A 19213-nucleotide genomic window follows, 5' to 3' on the forward strand; every position below is an offset into this window, starting at 1 on the left:
GGTGTCTGTAATCCTAGCTACTCGGGAAGCTGAGGCAGGAGAATCGCTTGAACCCAGGAGGCGGAGGTTGCGGTGAGCCGAGATAGCACCATTGCACTCCAGCCTGGGAAACAGAGCGAGACTCTGTCTCAAAAATAAAATAAAATAATAAAATTGTCCCTATTTGCAGATGTCATAATTAGCTATCTAGAATATCCCAAGGAATCTACAAAAAATCCCCTACAACTAATAAGTGAGTTCAGAAAAGGTGACAGGATACAAGACCAATATCCAAATATCAATTGTATTTAGGTATGCTAGCAATGAACTCGTGGACATGTAAATTAAAAATACAATACCATTTACAATCCCTTCAAACAATCAAATGCTTAGGGGTAAATTTAACAAAACATATATAGAACTCTGTTAAAAATCAAAGAATATTTAAGTAATGGAGAGGCATACCATGTTCATGGATTGGAAATCTTAACATAGTGAAGATGTCAATTATCCTAAATATAAACACAGTTTTAATGTAATCCCTGTCAAATTATCAACAAGATTTTTTTGCAGATATAGATAAGATTATTCTAAATTATATATGAGAAAGCAAAAGATCTAAAATAGGTTAAACAGCTTTGAAAAAAAGAGGAGGATGCAGTGAGCCAAGATCACACCTCTGCACTACAACCTGGGTGACAGACTGAGACTCCATCTCAAAAAAAAAAAAAAAATTGGATCACATATTTGAACATAAAATGCAAAACCATAAAACTTTTAGGAGAACCACTACTCTCTTCAAAGCTGTCAGACAGGGATGTTTAAGTCTGTAGACCTTTCTGCTGCCTTTTGTTCAGCTATGCCTTACCCCCAGACCCAGAATTTCATATCCAGCCACACTAAGCTTCATAAGTGAAGGACAAATAAAATTCTTTACAGACAAACAAATGCTGAGAGATTTTGTCACCACCAGGCCTGCCTTACAAGAGATCCTGAAGGAAGCACTAAACAAGGAAAGGAACAAACGATACGAGCCAGTGTAAAAACATGCCAAATTGTAAAGACCATCGAGGCTAGGAAGAAACTGCATCAACTAACAAGCAAAATAACCAGCTAACATCACAATGACAGGATCAAATTCACACATAACAATATTAACTTTAAATATAAATGGGCTAAATGCTCCAATTAAAAGACACAGACTGGCAAATTGGATAAAGAGTCAAGACCCATCAGTGTGCTGTATTCAGGAAACCCATCTCACATGCAGAGACACACAGAAGCTCAAAATAAAGAGATGGAGGAAGATCTACCAAGCAAATGGAAGACAAAACAAGGCAGGGGTTGCAATCCTAGTCTGTGATACAGCAGACTTTAAACCAACAAAGATCAAAAGAGACAAAGAAGGCCATTACATGATGGCAAAGGGATCAATTCAACAAGAAAAACTAACTATCCTAAATATATATGCACCCAATACAGGAGCACGCAGATTCATAAAGCAAGTCTTTAGAGATCTACTGAGAGACTTAGACTCCCACACAATAATAATGGGAGACTTTAACACCCCACTGTCAACATTAGACAGATCAATGAGGCAGAAAGCTAACAAGGATATCCAGGAACTGAACTCAGCTCTGCACAAAGTGGACCTAACAGACATCTACAGAACTCTCCACCCCAAATCAACAGAATAACATTCTGCTCAGCACCACATCGCACTTATTCCAAAATTGGCCACATAATTGGAAGTAAAGCACTCCTCAGCAAATGTAAAAGAACAGAAATTATAACAAACTCTCTCTCAGACCACAGTGCAACCAAACTAGAACTCAGGATTAAGAAACTCACTCAAAACCGCTCAACTACATGGAAACTGAACAAACTGCTCCTGAATGACTACTGGGTACATAATGAAATGAAGTCAGAAATAAAGATGTTCTTTGAAACCAAGGAGATAAAACACACAACATACCAGAATCTCTGGGACACATTTAAAGCAGTGTGTAGAGGGGAATTTATAACACTAAATGTCTGCAAGAGAAAACAGGAAAGATCTAAAATTGACACTATATTGATATAATTGATATTATAGATAATATCAAAATTAAAAGAACTAGAGAAGCAGGAGCAAACACATTCAAAAGCTAGCAGAAGGCAAGAAATAACTAAGATCAGAGCAGAACTGCAGGAGATAGAGACACAAAAAAACCCTTCAGAAAATCAATGAATCCAGGAGGTGGTTTTTTGAAAAGATCAACAAAATTGATAGACCACTAGCAGACTAATAAAGAAGAAAAGAGAGAAGCATCAAATAGAGGCAATAAAAAATGATAAAGGGGATATCATGACAGATCCCACAGAAATACAAACTACCATCAGAGAATACTATAAACACCTCTACGCAAATAAACTAGAAAATCTAGAAGAGATGGATAAATTCCTGGACACATACACCCTCCCAAGACAAACCAGGAAGAAGTTGAATCCCTGAATCAACCAACAACAGGCTCTGAAATTGAGGCAATAATTAATAGCCTAGCAACCAAAAAATGTCCAGGACCAGACGGACTCACAGCCAGATTCTACCAGAGGTACAAAGAGGAGTTGGTATCATTCCTTCTGAAACTATTCCAATGAACAGAAAAAGAGGGAATCCTCCCTAACTCATTTTATGAGGCCAGCATCAGCAGATACCAAAGCCTGGCAGAGACACAACAAATAAAGAGAATTTTAGATCAATATCCCTGATGAACATAGAGGCGAAAATCCTCAATAAAATACTGGCACACTGAATCCAGCAGCACGTCAAAAAGCTTATCCACCATGATCAAGTGGGCTTCATCCCTGAGATGCAAGGCTGGTTCAACATATGCAAATCAATAAACGTAATCCAGCATATAAACAGAACCAACTACAAAAACCACACTATTATCTCAATAGATGCAGAAAAGGCCTTTGACAAAATTCAACAGCCCTTATACTAAAAACTCTCAATAAATTCGGTATTGATGGGACATATCTCAAAATAATAAGTGCTATTTCTGACAAACCCACAGCCAACATCATACTGAATGGGCAAAAACTGGAAGCATTCCCTTTGAAAACTGGCACAAGACAGGGATGCCCTCTCTCACCACTCCTATTCAACATAGTGTTGGAAGTTCTGGCCAGGGCAATCAGGCAGGAGAAGGAAATAAAGGGTATTCAATTAGGAAAAGAGGAAGTCAAATTGTCCCTGTTTGCAGATGACATGACTGTATATCTAGAAAACCCCATCGTCTCAGCCCAAAATCTCCTAAAGCTGATAGGCAACTTCAGCTAAGTCTCAGGATACAAAATCAATGTACAAAAATCACAAGCATTCTTATACACCAATAACGAACAGAGAGCCAAATCATGAGTGAACTCCCATTCACAATTGCTTCAAAGAGAATAAAATACCTAGGAATCCAACTTACAAGGGATGTGAAGGACCTCTTCAAGGAGAACTACAAACCACTGCTCAATGAAATAAAAGAGGACACTAACAAATGGAAGAACATTCCATGCTCATGGATAGGAAGAATCAATATTGTGAAAATGGCCATACTGCCCAAGGTAATTTATAGATTCAATGCCATCCCCATCAAGCTACCAATGACTTTCTTCACAGAATTGGAAAAAACTACTTTAAAGTATGGAAGCAAAAAAGAGCACGCATTGCCAAGTCAATCCTAAGCCAGAAGAACAAAGCTGGAGGCATCATGCTACCGGACTTCAAGCTATACTACAAGGCTGCAGTAGCCAAAACAGCATGGTACTGGTACCAAAACAGAGATATAGACCCATGGAACAGAACAGAGCCCTCGGAAATAATGCCACACATCTACAACCATCTGATCTTTGACAAACCTGACAAAAACAAGAAATGGGGAAAGGATTCCCTATTTAATAAATGGTGCTGGGAAAACTGGCTAGCCATTTGTAGAAAGCTGAAACTGGATCCCTTCCTTACACCTTATACAAAAATTAATTCAAGCTGGATTAAACACTTACATTGTAGACCTAAAACCATAAAAACCCTAGAAGAAAGCCTAGGCAATACCATTCAGGACATAGGCGTGGGCAAGGACTTCATGTCTAAAACACCAAAAGCAATGGCAACAAAAGCCAAAATTGACAAATGGGATCTAATTAAACTAAAGAGCTTCTGCACAGCAAAAGAAACTACCATCAGAGTGAACAGGCAACCTACAGAATGGGAGAAAATTTTTGCAACCTACTCATCTGACAAAGGGCTAATATCCAGAATCTACAATGAACTCAAACAAATTTACAAGAAAAAAACAAACAACCCCATCAAAAAGTGGGCAAAGGACATGAACAGACACTTCTCAAAAGAAGACATTTATGCAGCCAAAAAACACATGAAAAAATGCTCATCATCACTGGCCATCGGAGAAATGCAAATCAAAACCACAATGAGATACCATCTCACACCAGTTAGAATGGCCATCATTAAAAAGTCAGGAAACAACAGGTGCTGGAGAGGATGTGGAGAAATAGGAACACTTTTACACTGTTGGTGGGACTGTAAACTAGTTCAACCATTGTGGAAGTCAGTGTGGCGATTCCTCAGGGATCTAGAACTAGAAATACCATTTGACCCAGCCATCCCATTACTGGGTATATACCCAAAGGACTATAAATCATGCTGCTATAAAGACACATGCACACGTATGTTTATTGTGGCACTATTCACAATAGCAAAGACTTGGAACCAACCCAAATGTCCAACAACGATAGACTGAATTAAGAAAATGTGGCACATATGCACCATGGAATACTATGCAGCCATAAAAAATGATGAGTTCATGTCCTTTGTAGGGACATGGATGAAACTGGAAAACATCATTCTCAGTAAACTATCGCAAGGACAAAAAACCAAACACCGCATGTTCTCACTCATAGGTGGGAATTGAACAATGAGAACACATGGACACAGGAAGGGGTACATCACACTCTGGGGACTGTTGTGGGGTGGGGGGAGGGGGGAGGGACAGCATTAGGAGATATACCCAATGCTAAATGATGAGTTAATGGGTGCAGTAAAACAACATGGCACATGGATACATATGTAACAAACCTGCACATTGTGCACATGTACCCTAAAACCTAAAGTATAATTAAAAAAATGCATCTTTAAAGGTTCACATTAAACTTTAGATAACAGTGTTTGTTTTTCAAAAGGCAAGAGTTAGTTAATACAAACTAGACCTCAGGAAAAAGGATCAACAGGTACAGGTGCCCTCTTGTTCACTTGCCATCCTGTGTAAGCCTGTCCTTGGGCTGGGCCTGGGGTGCAGTTAAATGTCATGTATTTATAATCCCTCTTCCCTCTATTTATGAGGGAAGTGTGAGAGTTGTATTGGGCATGATAAGTAATTTGACCTCGAGCCTCAAGGACCCTTACTTAAGATGTCAAAAAGTTTAGGAAGGAAAAGTAAAAGAGCTGTGCAAGCCCCTTTCAATACTCAAGAAACCTTGTGGCTCCTAGTCAACAGAGGCAGTAAAACCTCAGCCTACGTAACAGAAGCAGCATGCGTATGCATGTCCGTTGCTGGGCGTGTCCATTATTGCGCATGTGTCTTGCTGTCTGCTGTCTGCCCTCAGAGGTGTGCCCTGAGAGGTGGTCCTCCTGTCGTCTTCATTCTTTCTCACTGACTGGGACTCAGCTGGTAGGTCCGCAGATCAGTCCTCCTGGGAATTTAGTTGTGAGTGAATGTGAAGGGGAGCCAGCGGGCTTTGGACAGGTCTTGCGACACAGAAACCACAGTCCGTGGCTTCTGAGAGAAAAGCGCCTTGTGGTAGATGTCCGGCTCCTCCCAGATCGCGACGCCGCATGGGCCTTTGTCGTCGTTTCTGGGCTAGGACGAGGGAGGAAGGTGGACTGTAGAGGGGAGGAATCACGTGAAGATGGGGCGAGTGCTGGGCGTGCTGTTGGAGGTATCTGAGTGCTGAAAGGCCTGGAACCCTGCGAGGGAGGACAGATTCCCCAGTTCTCACCTCGGCAGTGGCAGGGCGAGGTGGGCAGTAAGGAAGGGGCCTGGAAACTAGGAACACCGCCTAGTGTTCACCGCGGCTGATAACCGCGGCCCCGAGGTCTGTAGAGTGCTCCACCGCGGTAGAGTGTGAGGAGCACGCCCTTCACTCGGCTTTGCAACTTCACACCTCTGCCGCTGACATCTCGGGCAGGAATCGGAGAGGCTGTGCGTTCCAATAAAACTTGATTTTATGGGGGAAATGGGCCGAGTAAATGAGAGTGGGACAAAAGCAGTAGTCACTCCGGTTCCAATTCTCCACCTATATTTTCCTAGATATCTTCATGATGGAGAGTCTAATTGTGAAACCAAAACTCACAGAGAAGTCCTCTGTCTTGCCATGAGCCTTGCCTGCTACCATAGCCATAACATTAATGACTTTGCAGGCAGGCATATTTGGCTAAACTAGATGATACCTAAAAATTTTTGAAAATATCTTAAAATTAAGTCCCAGGGTAATTGTGAGCTTGCATGCTTTCCAATTTAGCCATGGAAGTGGTCAAATGATACACCCTTATGTACATTTTCTGAATCACAGTATGCCACTTTCAGAGTGAAACATGAGTGGACATCAAAGGACAAGATCCAGATCTAGAGAAAGAAGGGATGATCAAGACTCTAACCATCCAGTAGGGGCTGTGGTTGTGAGTATTTTAACATTTGATATTTTCTATTAGAAACTTATTTTTGTGAAAATGTTGTTGAACTAATATATTAATAAGGTTTTCCATGCTTATGAATGGTAATAATTGAATCTCGTGAAGTAAACATAGATTTGGATGTTTGCATTCTAATGTTGCCTGGATGGCTATGTTTTTATATTCCCCAGAAATATTCTCTATGGCTTCCTTCTCCTGCTTATTCATAACACATTGTATACATCCATTCCAGCGTGGATTAAAATAGCTTCCCAAGTTTTTAAGGGTAACTCTTTTCTTGTAGTAACTATTAAGAATAAGTATATGTAGAATTGTGTAGGAAAAAATGTCTTTAGACTTATTTATGGTAAGATATATTTGTATACTGAGTATATGTATATTATTGACATGCATTATTAATAACAGAGCTTTTTATTTGCACACGCATTCATATTCCTAGGCCCAGGAGCTGCCCAGTGATGACCAAATTCAACAAGAGGAACCAGCAATTGAAAGTCAGGATTATACACCTGGTCAAGAGAGAGACGAGGGAGCACTGGACTTCCAAGGTGAAGGGTGGGAGAGGAAGAATGCCTATGAATGGAGGGGGTGTATGTATATATCATGTATTATGATATGGAAGTAAAAGGAGGAAAAAAGCAATAGAAAGAGATCTCAAACATTGCCTGAAACTTGGCTGGAAAAGTGAAGAAGGCATAGTTCACAGCCAAGGGCAGTCCCTTAGTAGAATGCATTTGACCTTCAAGACTTACTTGTTATGCTTGCCAGAGCACTTCATTAGCAAATCCGGGGAAACTATGTTTAATTTTATTCCGAACTGTATACTATTTCACTAGTTAAACTTGATCTTAGAATATTGTCTGTCCTTCCTAGTAATTATATTAAAAGTTTAAGCAACTTTTAATAGCATGTGTAGAGTGCTAAGGCATTATACATATGTTATAGATCGCATATATATATATATATCATATATATTTATATATCTCATATCCACACTAATTCACACCTTGGATTAGACTAGCTTGCATCAAGATATAAATCTCTCTATATATGGTATGTGATATATATATCACATATATATATCATATATAACCCCTTGGATTAAACTAGTTTGCATAGAAATATAAATCCCACTTGATAAGTAAGAAAACTGAGACTCAGAGATTGTGTCTTACCAAAGGGCACTTCACTGGTGGAGAAATAATTTGTACTTTATTCCAAAGTATGTATTCTTCTTACCATCTAGGTTGCTGTAAGAAAAAGTGAATGATTTTGCTTAAACTGTTTAATACTAAAATGTCTATACTGTGAGATAGCTCAGTACTGGCATTGGAATAGACCCAATTCAGTGGAACAGAATGTGATTCCAGAGAATGACTCAATGAATGATAGCCACTGTTTACTTTGATTGAAATTTGTGTATGGAAAGTTTAGTTAATAGCTGAACAATTCAGGATATTGGCATATAGGTAGCTGGTTCAGTATAATTTTTAAGTGGCTTTTAAAAGGTGGTTAAATCCTCTTATGGCTAGAAACATCAAAAAGTTACGTACCTGCGATTATCATGAAACAACTAGTTCTTCCAGGTATGGCATTTTGGAGCAAAATATTTACATAGCTCAAGCCATACATTATTTTAGCAAGTCACTATTGAAAGAGTCCCAGAATTATGATGACAATAATACCCATTAAATTCTTTCCATTCCACTTCCCATTATTCTTGCTGGAAGTCAACGATTTTGCTGTATTCACAAATAATTTTGCTGTTGTTTTTAGAATTTCATTATATATGGAATTCATTTATGGAAAGTAACATATAAGACCTTTGGACCTAAAAGTAACTTTATTTTAACAAAATAAGTTTCCTATTACCCCAATAGGTTATGGGTGTCATGACTATAAGATATGTCATATGCTTACAAATCCATTCAGCTAATTCTTCATAAAATTATATATTAAATGTAATTTAAATCTTATCCATGGTGTAAATTTCTGATTTCCTGGATAGCTGATGTTTATTCCCCTTACTGCGCTATGGTAAAATATAAGGATGGCACATGTTTTGTGGTTTGTCCTTATAATGTCATTTAAAATGGAGGTTTTTGTAATGCAGGAAAACAAATATATGAAGTCCAATCCATCTACAGCCATACCACCCTGAATGCACCCAGTCTTGTCTGAAGTCCAATCCTAGTTGCTGTTAATGTTGCCAAAAATAACTCTTGTCTTCCTGAACTCCAACATAGTTGTCATTTATTATTTTTTATTTTTAATTTATGTTTTGAAAAAATATAAAATGTACAGAAAAGTTGCAAGACTATTATAATCAACTCATATGCTTTTCACCTAGATTAACTAATGTTTAGAGCTTTGCCACATTAATTTCATGCCCACTATTCTCTTATATAGCCATATTCTCTTGGATAACCCCTGTATGTTTATTAAATTTGGGGAATTCAACAATGAAAAATGCAGTTGTTTAATATATAGCTTATATTCAAATTTCCCCAGTTGTCCTAATAATTTCCCTTATAGTTTTTTTTTCTGATTCCAGGATCATGCATTACATATAGTTATCAATCCTATTTAATCTTTTGTAATCTGGACCAGTTCTTCACTCTTTCTTCATCTTTCATGACACTGGTATTTTTTTTTTTTTTTTTTTTTTGAGACGGAGTCTCACTGTGTCCTCCAGGTTGGAGTGCAGTGGCGCGATCTCAGCTCACTGCAAGCTCTGCCTCCTGGGTTCACGCCATTCTCCTGCCTCAGCCTCCCCAGTAGCTGGGACTACAGGCGCCCGCCAACACGCCCGGCTAATTTTTTGTATTTTTAGTAGAAACGGGGTTTCACCGTGTTAGCCAAGATGGTCTCGATCTCCTGACCTAGTGATCCGCCCATCTCGGCCTCCCAAAGTGCTGGGATTACAGGCGTGAGCCACCGCGCCTGGCCTACACTGGTATTTTTTAAGAGAATGGACCAGTTGTTTTGCAGAGTGTTCATCAGTATGGGCTGTATTTTTAAATACTTTTTTTTCACTCAACATTTATTCACAGTGACTCATGCCATGCAATATGTAGGTTTTAGGGATGTAAATATTAATGAGAGAGATGATTTCAGCCTTGAGCTCACAATCTAGTTAGACAGACGCAAATGAATCACTAATTTGAAATGATAAGTACAATAACATATACCTACAGAGGGTTCAACTAAGCTGTCTGGGGCAGTTGTGGGAAAAGAAAAGGGTGATAATATTTGGAAAACTTTGTTTTCTTTTTCTGATAAGACTCCTGAAATAATGTTCTTGAAATTCTTATGCATTGCATGTATTACCACAGTAGCCTATAGGCTTTTATTTCATAACATTGAGGGGTGAATATTATCATTCCTTTATTTATATTTTATGTTTTACAACTTAAATTGGTAACCTTTTTTATTTTTAAGTGCTAGGCCGGGCAGCCTATCTCTGGGAACTCACTCGGTCAAAGACTGGGGGTGAATGTGGAGATGGTCCTAATGTCAAGGGAGAATTTCTGCCAAATCTGGAGCCTGTTAAAATACCAGAAGCAGGTAAGTTATTCATTAAAAATGCAAATTATGGGGTTTCTGTTTTCAAAAATACTATCTATTTTATAATATAGACGTACCACTACTGCTAATATAATTTAACAGAGTTCATATATAAAGATTATTTGAAAGATAGTTCAGTCCCCAAAAGCCTGACTAATAAACAAACACCATCATAGATTCTACCACATTGGGTCAAAGCCATATTCAATTATAAAATGTGAAGGTATTTTCCTACTTTTTAGTATAAGTTCCTAAACCAACAGCTAGTAATATCAGATAGTTTTATAAAGGTCTGCTTTTAATAAATACCTAATGAATTTGTAACAGATGTTCATTGTATGAAACATGCTGAGGCAATTAGGCAGGCTCTAATCCAAGCTCTAACAAAATTTCACTGACTTTGGGCAAATTCCTTATCTTCTAAACCCATATTTGCTCTTATACAAATGGGTCAAAATCAAATATATTAAAATTTGAGTAATTAACTTAAGTACATTTTACAGATGTTTTTTCCAGACTTCTAGGCATTAGTTACATGAGCTTCTGAATTTAATATAAACACTTAGTGTTTAGGGAAGAAATTATCTTGCTTTAGTCTACTGCTTTTGCTCTACATTCCTGATCCTTTCCATTAGAATATTTAGATTAAAAATATTTTTCAGGCTATGTTCAGGAACATATTGAACATATACTCATAGGAAGATCATTGCCTTAAATACATGTTATTAAAAAATAAAAATATAAAATTATATGAGCATTCAATATAAAAAACAAGAAAAAGGCACAAAATAAACATAAGGGAAAACGAAAAATATACTTAATAAAAGACAGGTATAAGTCTTTATTTAAGGGAAATAATTCAACTAGTAAATAAAAGAGATTTTCAACATATCTATGAATACAGGATCCCCTAGTTTACATAATCTTAAAGAAAATGGACAAAGCCCAAGTATACACAATAAAAAATAGGAACAAGACAGGACAGATATTTAATGTGTAATATAATTAAAAGTGGATACATTCTTGAGCTCTAAACAATTTTCTTTTATTATTATTATTATTATGCTTTAAGTTTTAGGGTACATGTGCACAATGTGCAGGATTGTTACATATGTATCCATGTGCCATGTTGGTGTGCTGCACCCATTAACTCGTCATTTAGCATTAGGTATATCCCTAATGCTGTCCCTCTCCCATCCCCCGACCGCACAACAGTTCCCGGAGTGTGATGTTCCGCTTCCTGTGTCCACGTCTTCTCATTGTTCAGTTCCCACCTATGAGTGAGAACATGCAGTGTTTGCTTTTTGTCCTTGTGATAGTTTACTGAGAATGATGGTTTCCAGTTTCATCCATGTTCCTACAGAGGACATGAACTCATCATTTTTTATGGCTGCATAATATTCCATGGTGCATATGTGCCACATTTTCTTAATCCAGTCTATCGTTGTTGGACATCTGGGTTGGTTCCAAGTCTTTGCTATTGTGAATAGTGCCGCAATAAACATACATGTGCATGTGTCTTTATAGCAGCATGATTTATAGTCCTTTGGGTATATACCCAGTAATGGGATGGCTGGGTCAAATGGTATTTCTAGTTCTAGATCCCTGAGGAATTGCCACACTGACTTCCACAATGGTTGAACTAGTTTCCAGTCCCACCAACAGTGTAAAAGTGTTCCTATTTAACCACATCCTCTCCAGCACCTGTTGTTTCCTGACTTTTTAATGATGGCCATTCTGACTGGTGTGAGATGGTATCTCATTGTGGTTTTGATTTGCATTTCTCTGATGGCCAGTGATGATGAGCATTTTTTCATGTGTTTTTTGGCTGCATAAATGTCTTCTTTTGAGAAGTGTCTGTTCATGTCCTTCGCCCAATTTTTGATGGGGTTGTTGTTTTTTTCTTGTAAATTTGTTTGAGTTCATTGTAGATTTTGGATATTTGCCCTTTGTCACATGAGTAGGTTGCAAAAATTTTCTCCCATTTTGTAGGTTGCCTCTTCACTCTGATGGCAGTTTCCTTTGCTGTGCAGAAGCTCTTTAGTTTAATGAGATCCCATTTGTCAATTTTGGCTTTTGTTGCCATTGCTTTTGGTGTTTTAGACATGAAGTCCTTGCCCATGCCTATGTCCTGAATGGTATTGCCTAGGTTTTCCTCTAGGGTTCTTATGGTTTTAGAAATAACATGTAAGTCTTTAATCCATCTTGAATTAATTTTTGTATAAAGTGTAAGGAAGAGATCCCATTTCAGCTTTCTACATATGGCTAGCCAGTTTTCCCAGCACTATTTATTAAATAGGGAATCCTTTCCCCATTTCTTGTTTTTGTCAGGTTTGTCAAAGAACAGATAGTTGTAGATATGTGGCATTATTTCTGAGGGCTCTGTTCTATTCCATTGATATATGTCTCTGTTTTGGTACCAGTACCATGCTGTTTTGGTTACTGTAGCCTTGAAGTATAGTTTGAAGTCAGGTAGCGTGACACCTACAGCTTTGTTCTTTTGGCTTAGGTTTGACTTGGCGATGCGGGCTCTTTTTTGGTTCCATATGAACTTTAAAGTAGTTTTTTCCAATTCTGTGAAGAAAGTCATTGGTAGCTTGATGGGGATGGCATTGAATCTATAAATTACCTTGGGCAGTATGGCCATTTTCACGATATTGACTCTTCCAACCCATGAGCATGGAATGTTCTTCCATTTGTTTGTATCCTCTTTTATTTCATTGAGCAGTGGTTTGTCGTTCTCCTTGAAGAGGTCCTTCACGTCCCTTGTAAGTTGGATTCCTAGGTATTTTATTTTCTTTGAAGCAATTGTGAATGGGAGTTCACTCATGATTTGGCTCTCTGTTTGTCTATTATTGGTGTACAAGAATGCTTGTGATTTTTGTACATTGATTTTGTATCCTGAGACTTTGCTGAAGTTGCTTATCAGCTTAAGGAGATTTTGGGCTGAGACGATGGGGTTTTCTAGAAATACAATCATGTCATCTGCAAACAGGGACAATTTGACTTCCTCTTTTCCTAACTGAATACCCTTTATTTCCTTCTCCTGCCTGATTGCCCTGGCCAGAACTTCCAACACTATGTTGAATAGGAGTGGTGAGAGAGGGCATCCCTGTCTTGTGCCAGTTTTCAAAGGGAATGCTTCCAGTTTTTGCCCATTCGGTACGATATTGGCTGTGGTTCTGTCATAGATAGCTCTTATTATTTTGAGATACGTCCCATCAATACCTAATTTATTGAGAGTTTTTAGTATGAAGGTTGTTGAATTTTGTCAAAGGCCTTTTCTGCATCTATTGAGATAATCATGTGGTTTTTGTCTTTGGTTCTGTTTATATGCTGAATTACATTTATTGATTTGTGTATGTTGAACCAGCCTTGCATCCCAGGGCTGAAGCCCACTTGATTATGGTGGATAAGCTTTTTGATGTGCTGCTGGATTTGGTTTGCCAGTATTTTATTGAGGATTTTTGCATCAATGTTCATCAAGGATATTGGTCTGAAATTCTCTTTTTTGGTTGTGTCTCTGCCAGGCTTTGGTATCAGGATGATGCTGGCCTCATAAAATGTGTTAGGGAGGATTTCCTCTTTTTCTATTGATTGGAATAGTTTCAGAAGGAATGGTACCAGTTCCTCCTTGTACCTCTGGTAGAATTTGGCTGTGAATCCATCAGGTCCTGGACTCTTTTTCGTTGGTAAACTATTGATTATTGCCACAATTTCAGAGCCTGTTATTGGTCTATTCAGAGATTCAACTTCTTCCTGGTTTAGTCTTGGGAGGGTGTATTTGTCGAGAAATTTATCCATTTCTTCTAGACTTTCTAGTTTATTTGCATAGAGGTGTTTGTAGTATTCTCTGATGGTAGATTGTATTTCTGTGGGATCGGTGGTGATATCCCCTTTTTCATTTTTTATTGTGTCTATTTGTCTCTTCTCTCTTTTCTTCTTTATTAGTCTTGCTAGCAGTCTATCAATTTTGTTGATCTTTTCAAAAAACCAGCTCCTGGATTCGTTAATTTTTTGAAAGCTTTTTTGTGTCTCTATTTCCTTCAGTTCTGCTTTGATTTTAGTTATTTCTTGCCTTCTGCTAGCTTTTGAATGTGTTTGCTCTTGCTTCTCTCGTTCTTTTAATTGTGATGTTAGGGTGTCAATTTTGGATCTTTCCTACTTTCTCTTGTGGGCATTTAGTGCTACAAATTTCCCTCTACATAGTGCTTTGAATGCGTCCCAGAGATTCTGGTATGTTGTGTCTTTGTTTTCGCTGGTTTCAAAGAACATCTTTATTTCTGCCTTCATTTCATTATGTACCCAGTAGTCATTCAGGAGCAGGTTGTTCAGTTTCCACGTAGTTGAGCGGTTTTGAGTGAGCTTCTTAATCCTGAGTTCTAGTTTGATTGCACTGTGGTCTGAGAGACAGTTTGTTATAATTTCTGTTCTTTTACATTTGCTGAGGAGAGCTTTACTTCCAACTATGTGGTCAATTTTGGAATAGGTGTGGTGTGGTGCTGAAAAAAAATGTATATTCTGTTGATTCGGGGTGGAGAGTTCTGTAGATGTCTATTAGGTCTGCTTGGTGCAGAGCTGAGTTCAATTCCTGGATATCCTTGTTAACTTTCTGTCTCGTTGATCTGTCTAATGTTGACAGTGGAGTGTTAAAATCTCCCATTATTATTGTGTGGGAGTCTAAGTCTCTTTGTAGGTCACTCAGGACTTCCTTTATGAATCTGGGTGCTCCTGTATTGGGTGCATATATATTTAGGATAGTTAGCTCTTCTTGTTGAATTGATCCCTTTACCATTATGTAGTGGCCTTCTTTGTCTCTTTTGATCTTTGTTGGTTTAAGGTCTATTTTATCAGAGACTAGGATTGCAACCCCTGCCTTTTTTGGTTTTCCATTTGCTTGGTAGATCTTCCTCCATCCCTTTATTTTGAGTCTATGTGTGTCTCTGCACCTGAGATGGGTTTCCTGAATACAGCACACTGATGGGTCTTGACTCCTTATCCAATTTGCCAGTCTGTGTCTTTTAATTGGAGCATTTAGCCCACTTACATTTAAAGTTAATATTGTTATGTGTGAATTTGATCCTGTCATTATGATGTTAGTTGGTTATTTTGCTCGTTAGTTGATGCAGTTTCTTCCTAGCCTCGATGGTCTTTACAATTTGGCATGTTTTTGCAGTGGCTGGTACCGGTTTTTCCTTTCCATGTTTAGTGCTTCCTTCAGGAGCTCTTTCAGGGCAGGCCTGGTGGTGACAAAATCTCTCAGCATTTGCTTGTCTGTAAAGGATTTTATTTCACCTTCAGTTATGAAGCTTAGTTTGGCTGGATATGAAATTCTGGGTTGAAAATTCTTTTCTTTTAGAATGTTGATGTTGGACACAGGAAGGGGAAAATCACACTCCAGGGACTGTTGTGGGGTGGGGGGAGGGGGAGGGACAGCATTAGGAGATATACCTAATGCTACATGACGAGTTAATGGGTGCAGCAAAACAACATGGCACATGGATACATATGTAACAAACCTGCACATTGTGCACATGTACCCTAAAACCTAAAGTATACTGATAAAAATAAATAAAACAATGAAGTTAAAAAAAAAAAAGAATGTTGAATATTGTCCCCCACTCTCTTCTGGCTTGTAGAGTTTCTGCTGAGAGATCCACTGTTAGTCTAATGGGCTTCCCTTTGTGGGCAACCCGACCTTTCTCTGTGGCCGCCCTTAACATTTTTTCCTTCATTTCAACTTTGGTGAATCTGACAACTATGTGTCTTGGAGTTGCTCTTCTGGAGGAGTATCTTTGTGGCATTCTCTGTATTTCCTGAATCTGAATGCTGGCCTGCCTTGCTAGATTGGGGAAGTTCTCCTGGATAATCTCTTGCAGAGTGTTTTCCAACTTGGTTCCATTCTCCCTGTCACTTTCAGGTACACCAATCAGATGTAGATTTGGTCTTTTCACATAGTCCCATATTTCTTGGAGGCTTTGTTGGTTTCTTTTTATTCTTTTTTCTCTAAACTTCCCTTCTCGCTTCATTTCATTCATTTCATCTTCCATCACTGATACCCTTTCTTCCAGTTGATCGCATCAGCTACTGAGGCTTCTGTATTCTTCACATAGTTCTCGAAAGTTGGCTTTCAGCTCCATCAGCTCCTTTAAACACTTCTCTGCATTGGTCATTTTAGTTATACATTCGTCTAATTTTTTTTCAAAGTTTTTAACTTCTTTGCCATTGGTTTGAATTTCCTCCTGTAGCTCCGAGTAGTTTGATCGTCTGAAGCCTTTTTCTCTCAACTCATCAAAGTCATTCTCCGTCCAGCTTTGTTCCATTGCTGGTGAGGAACTGCATTCCTTTGGACGAGGAGAGGCACTCTGCTTTTTAGAGTTTCCAGTTTTTCTGCTCTGTTTTCTCCCCATCTTTGTAGTTTTTTCTACTTTTGGTCTTTGATGATGGTGTTGTACAGATGGGTTTTTGGTGTGGGTGTCCTTTCTGTTTGTTAGTTTTCCTTCTAACAGACAGGACTCTCAGGGGCAGGTCTGTTGGAGTTTGCTAGAGCTCCACTCCAGACCCTGTTTGGCTGGATGACAGCAGCGGTGGCTGCAGAACAGCGGATTTTTGTGAACCGCAAATTCAGCTGTCTGATCGCTCCTCTGGAAGTTTTGTCTCAGAGGAGTACCTGGCCGAGTGAGGTGTCAGTCTGTCCCTACTGGGGGGTGCCTCCCAGTTAGGCTGCTCGGGGATCAGGGATCCACTTTAGGAGGCAGTCTGTCAGTTCTCAGATCTCCAGCTGCATGCTGGGAGAACCACTACTCTCTTCAAAGCTGTCAGACAGGGACATTTAAGTCTGCAGAGGTTCCTGCTGAATTTTTGTTTGTCTGTGCCCTGCCCCCAGAGGTGGAGCCTACAGAGGCAGGCAGGCCTCCTTGAGCTGTGGTGGGCTCCACCCAGTTCGAGCTTCCTGGCTGCTTTGTTTACCTAAGCAAGCCTGGGCAATGGCGGGCGCCCCTCCCCCAGCCTCCCTGCCACCTTGCAGTTTGATTTCAGACTGCTGTGCTAGCAATCAGCGAGACTCCTTGGGCGTAGGACCCTCTGAGCCAGGTGCGGGACACAATCTCCTGGTGTGCCATTTTCCAAGCCCGTTGGAAAAGTGCAGTATTAGTGTGGGAGTGACCTGATTTTCCAGGTGTGCCGTTTTCCAAGCCCATTGGAAAAGTGCAGTATTAGGGTGGGAGTGACCCGATTTTCCAGGTGCCGTCTGTCATCCCTTTCTTTGACTAGGAAAGGGAACTCCCTGACCCCTTGCACTTCCCAAGTGAGACAATGCCTGGCCCTGCTTCGGCTAGGCTCGCGCAGGGTGTGCTGAACCGACTGTCCTGCACCCACTATTTGGCACTCCCTAGTGAGATGAACCCGGTACCTCAGATGGAAATGCAGAAATCACCCATCTTCTGCGTCACTCACGCTGGGAGCTGTAGACCGGAGCTGTTCCTATTCGACCATCTTCGGCACTGAGGACCAACAATTTTCAAAATTTGATGCAATGTTTGATATGCTAGCAAAACATAAAATCATTTACTACACCACAGTAGTAACTGAAAATTTAAACATAACATGGATGAACTTTTAAAACTTGCCAGAATTTTCCATCAAAAGTATTTATCATTTAAAAACAAAAAAATTAAGCTATTGTTTGTTTATTTGTATTTGGCTTTTCTAGATTCCTCAGTCTCTTCTCTTTCTCTCTCTCCTCCTCTCCCTCTCCTTCTGATCCCCCTTTTGCCAAATTGTGAGAATCATCACTATTTCTTTTTAACACTTCATCTATAATGATAATGGCTTGCAACCAGTGTGATGATGTAATTTATTGGACAAACTGGAATATTTTTAAATGTGCAAAGAGGCATTATTGATAATTATACTAGAACCACAGGTGAAAACAACCATATAAGGAGTAAACTAATAAAAGCATTTTAGCATTTTCCCATAACAGAAACAAAACAAATATAATACTAGCCTTTCTATTTGTGTCACTTAAGCACTTTCAAATGTGGCATTACTGTTTGAGCTATCCTATATTCAAAACATTATTTCAAATTTCTTTTGTTTCCTAAGTTTTATGTTTGTTTATGTTTGGTTAGTTGGATTTTTTTTTTCTAAAATTACATGCAGTTTTTAGTTTCTAGTTAAAACTTTCTTTAAATAGATTCATTTGATCAAATCATTTTGAACTCAAACTCTTTCTTATACACTAGAAAAATGAGTGGGATTTTAAAATATTGTTAATATACCTGAAAGCCTACCTTCAAAGTCTCTATAGAGGTTTAACTGGATATAAGCCGGAGGGTTACCTAGTTATAGTTCATTTCATAAAACCAAAACTATGCCTTTTTTCAACCCATAGTGTCATCATAAAAAGTTCTGCTAAAAAATACTCTCAACTGTTATGTTTATCTTATAGGTGAAGGGCAACCATCGGTTTAAACGAAGACAAGCTGAAACCATACATGCAGTCTTTATGTTGGAAACTCGACCAGTAAAATTGTCTCAATAAAGTTTCTCAATTGTCTGCAAAGAAGTCTTGTGCAGCTTATGTCAAACTAGGAATAATTAGGTGTTTCATGCTGTTGAAAATTGTATCTTTTTTGAAAATTTATATTTTGTTTGAGCTGGTATATAGAGATATAATTTTATGTATTGATTTTTCTCTCCAGAAACCTTGCTAAATATGCTTATTAATTCCAAAAGTTTCTCTCTAGGTCCTTTTTGATTGTCAACATGTACAATCATGCCATCTGTGAGTAATAATACTTTTCAGTCTGCCTTTTAAAGTATGTTACTCTTTATTTCCTTAATTCATTTTATGACATTGGACAGAGCCATCCAGTACAATGTGGAATTGAACTGGTGATAGTGGACACCCTCATCTTATTC

General features: G+C 38.7%; 1 protein-coding gene across 3 annotated transcripts; it reads left to right on the forward strand.

Annotated features, from left to right (window-relative positions):
- Nucleotides 1-5611: 5611 nt before the first annotated feature.
- Nucleotides 5612-18854, forward strand: PAGE3 (PAGE family member 3). 3 transcript variants are annotated; one of them, XM_012499036.2, is made up of 5 exons: nt 5612-5699; nt 6615-6706; nt 7161-7269; nt 10163-10288; nt 18741-18854. In XM_012499036.2, the coding sequence occupies exons 2-5, from the start codon at nt 6623-6625 to the stop codon at nt 18761-18763; spliced, it is 342 nt and encodes a 113-aa protein (XP_012354490.1). In that variant the 5' UTR covers nt 5612-5699; nt 6615-6622; the 3' UTR covers nt 18764-18854. The 3 variants fall into 3 exon arrangements, with proteins under 3 accessions (XP_012354490.1, XP_012354491.1, XP_003276374.1); XM_012499037.2 differs by having other exon boundaries at nt 5667-5967; nt 6601-6706; XM_003276326.3 differs by having other exon boundaries at nt 5667-5967.
- Nucleotides 18855-19213: the final 359 nt, after the last annotated feature.

Source organism: Nomascus leucogenys, chromosome X, assembly GCF_006542625.1.
Source record: "Nomascus leucogenys isolate Asia chromosome X, Asia_NLE_v1, whole genome shotgun sequence".
Taxonomy (NCBI): Eukaryota; Metazoa; Chordata; class Mammalia; order Primates; family Hylobatidae; genus Nomascus; species Nomascus leucogenys.

Coding starts and splice junctions, on each gene's coding strand:
- PAGE3 (XM_012499036.2), top strand. CDS start 6,623: ATGAGTGGACATCAAAGGACAAGATCCAGATCTAGAGAAAGAAGGGAT. Junction 7,270..10,162: donor GGGAGCACTGGACTTCCAAG/GTGAAGGGTGGG, acceptor TTTATTTTTAAG/TGCTAGGCCGGGCAGCCTAT. Junction 10,289..18,740: donor TGTTAAAATACCAGAAGCAG/GTAAGTTATTCA, acceptor TTTATCTTATAG/GTGAAGGGCAACCATCGGTT.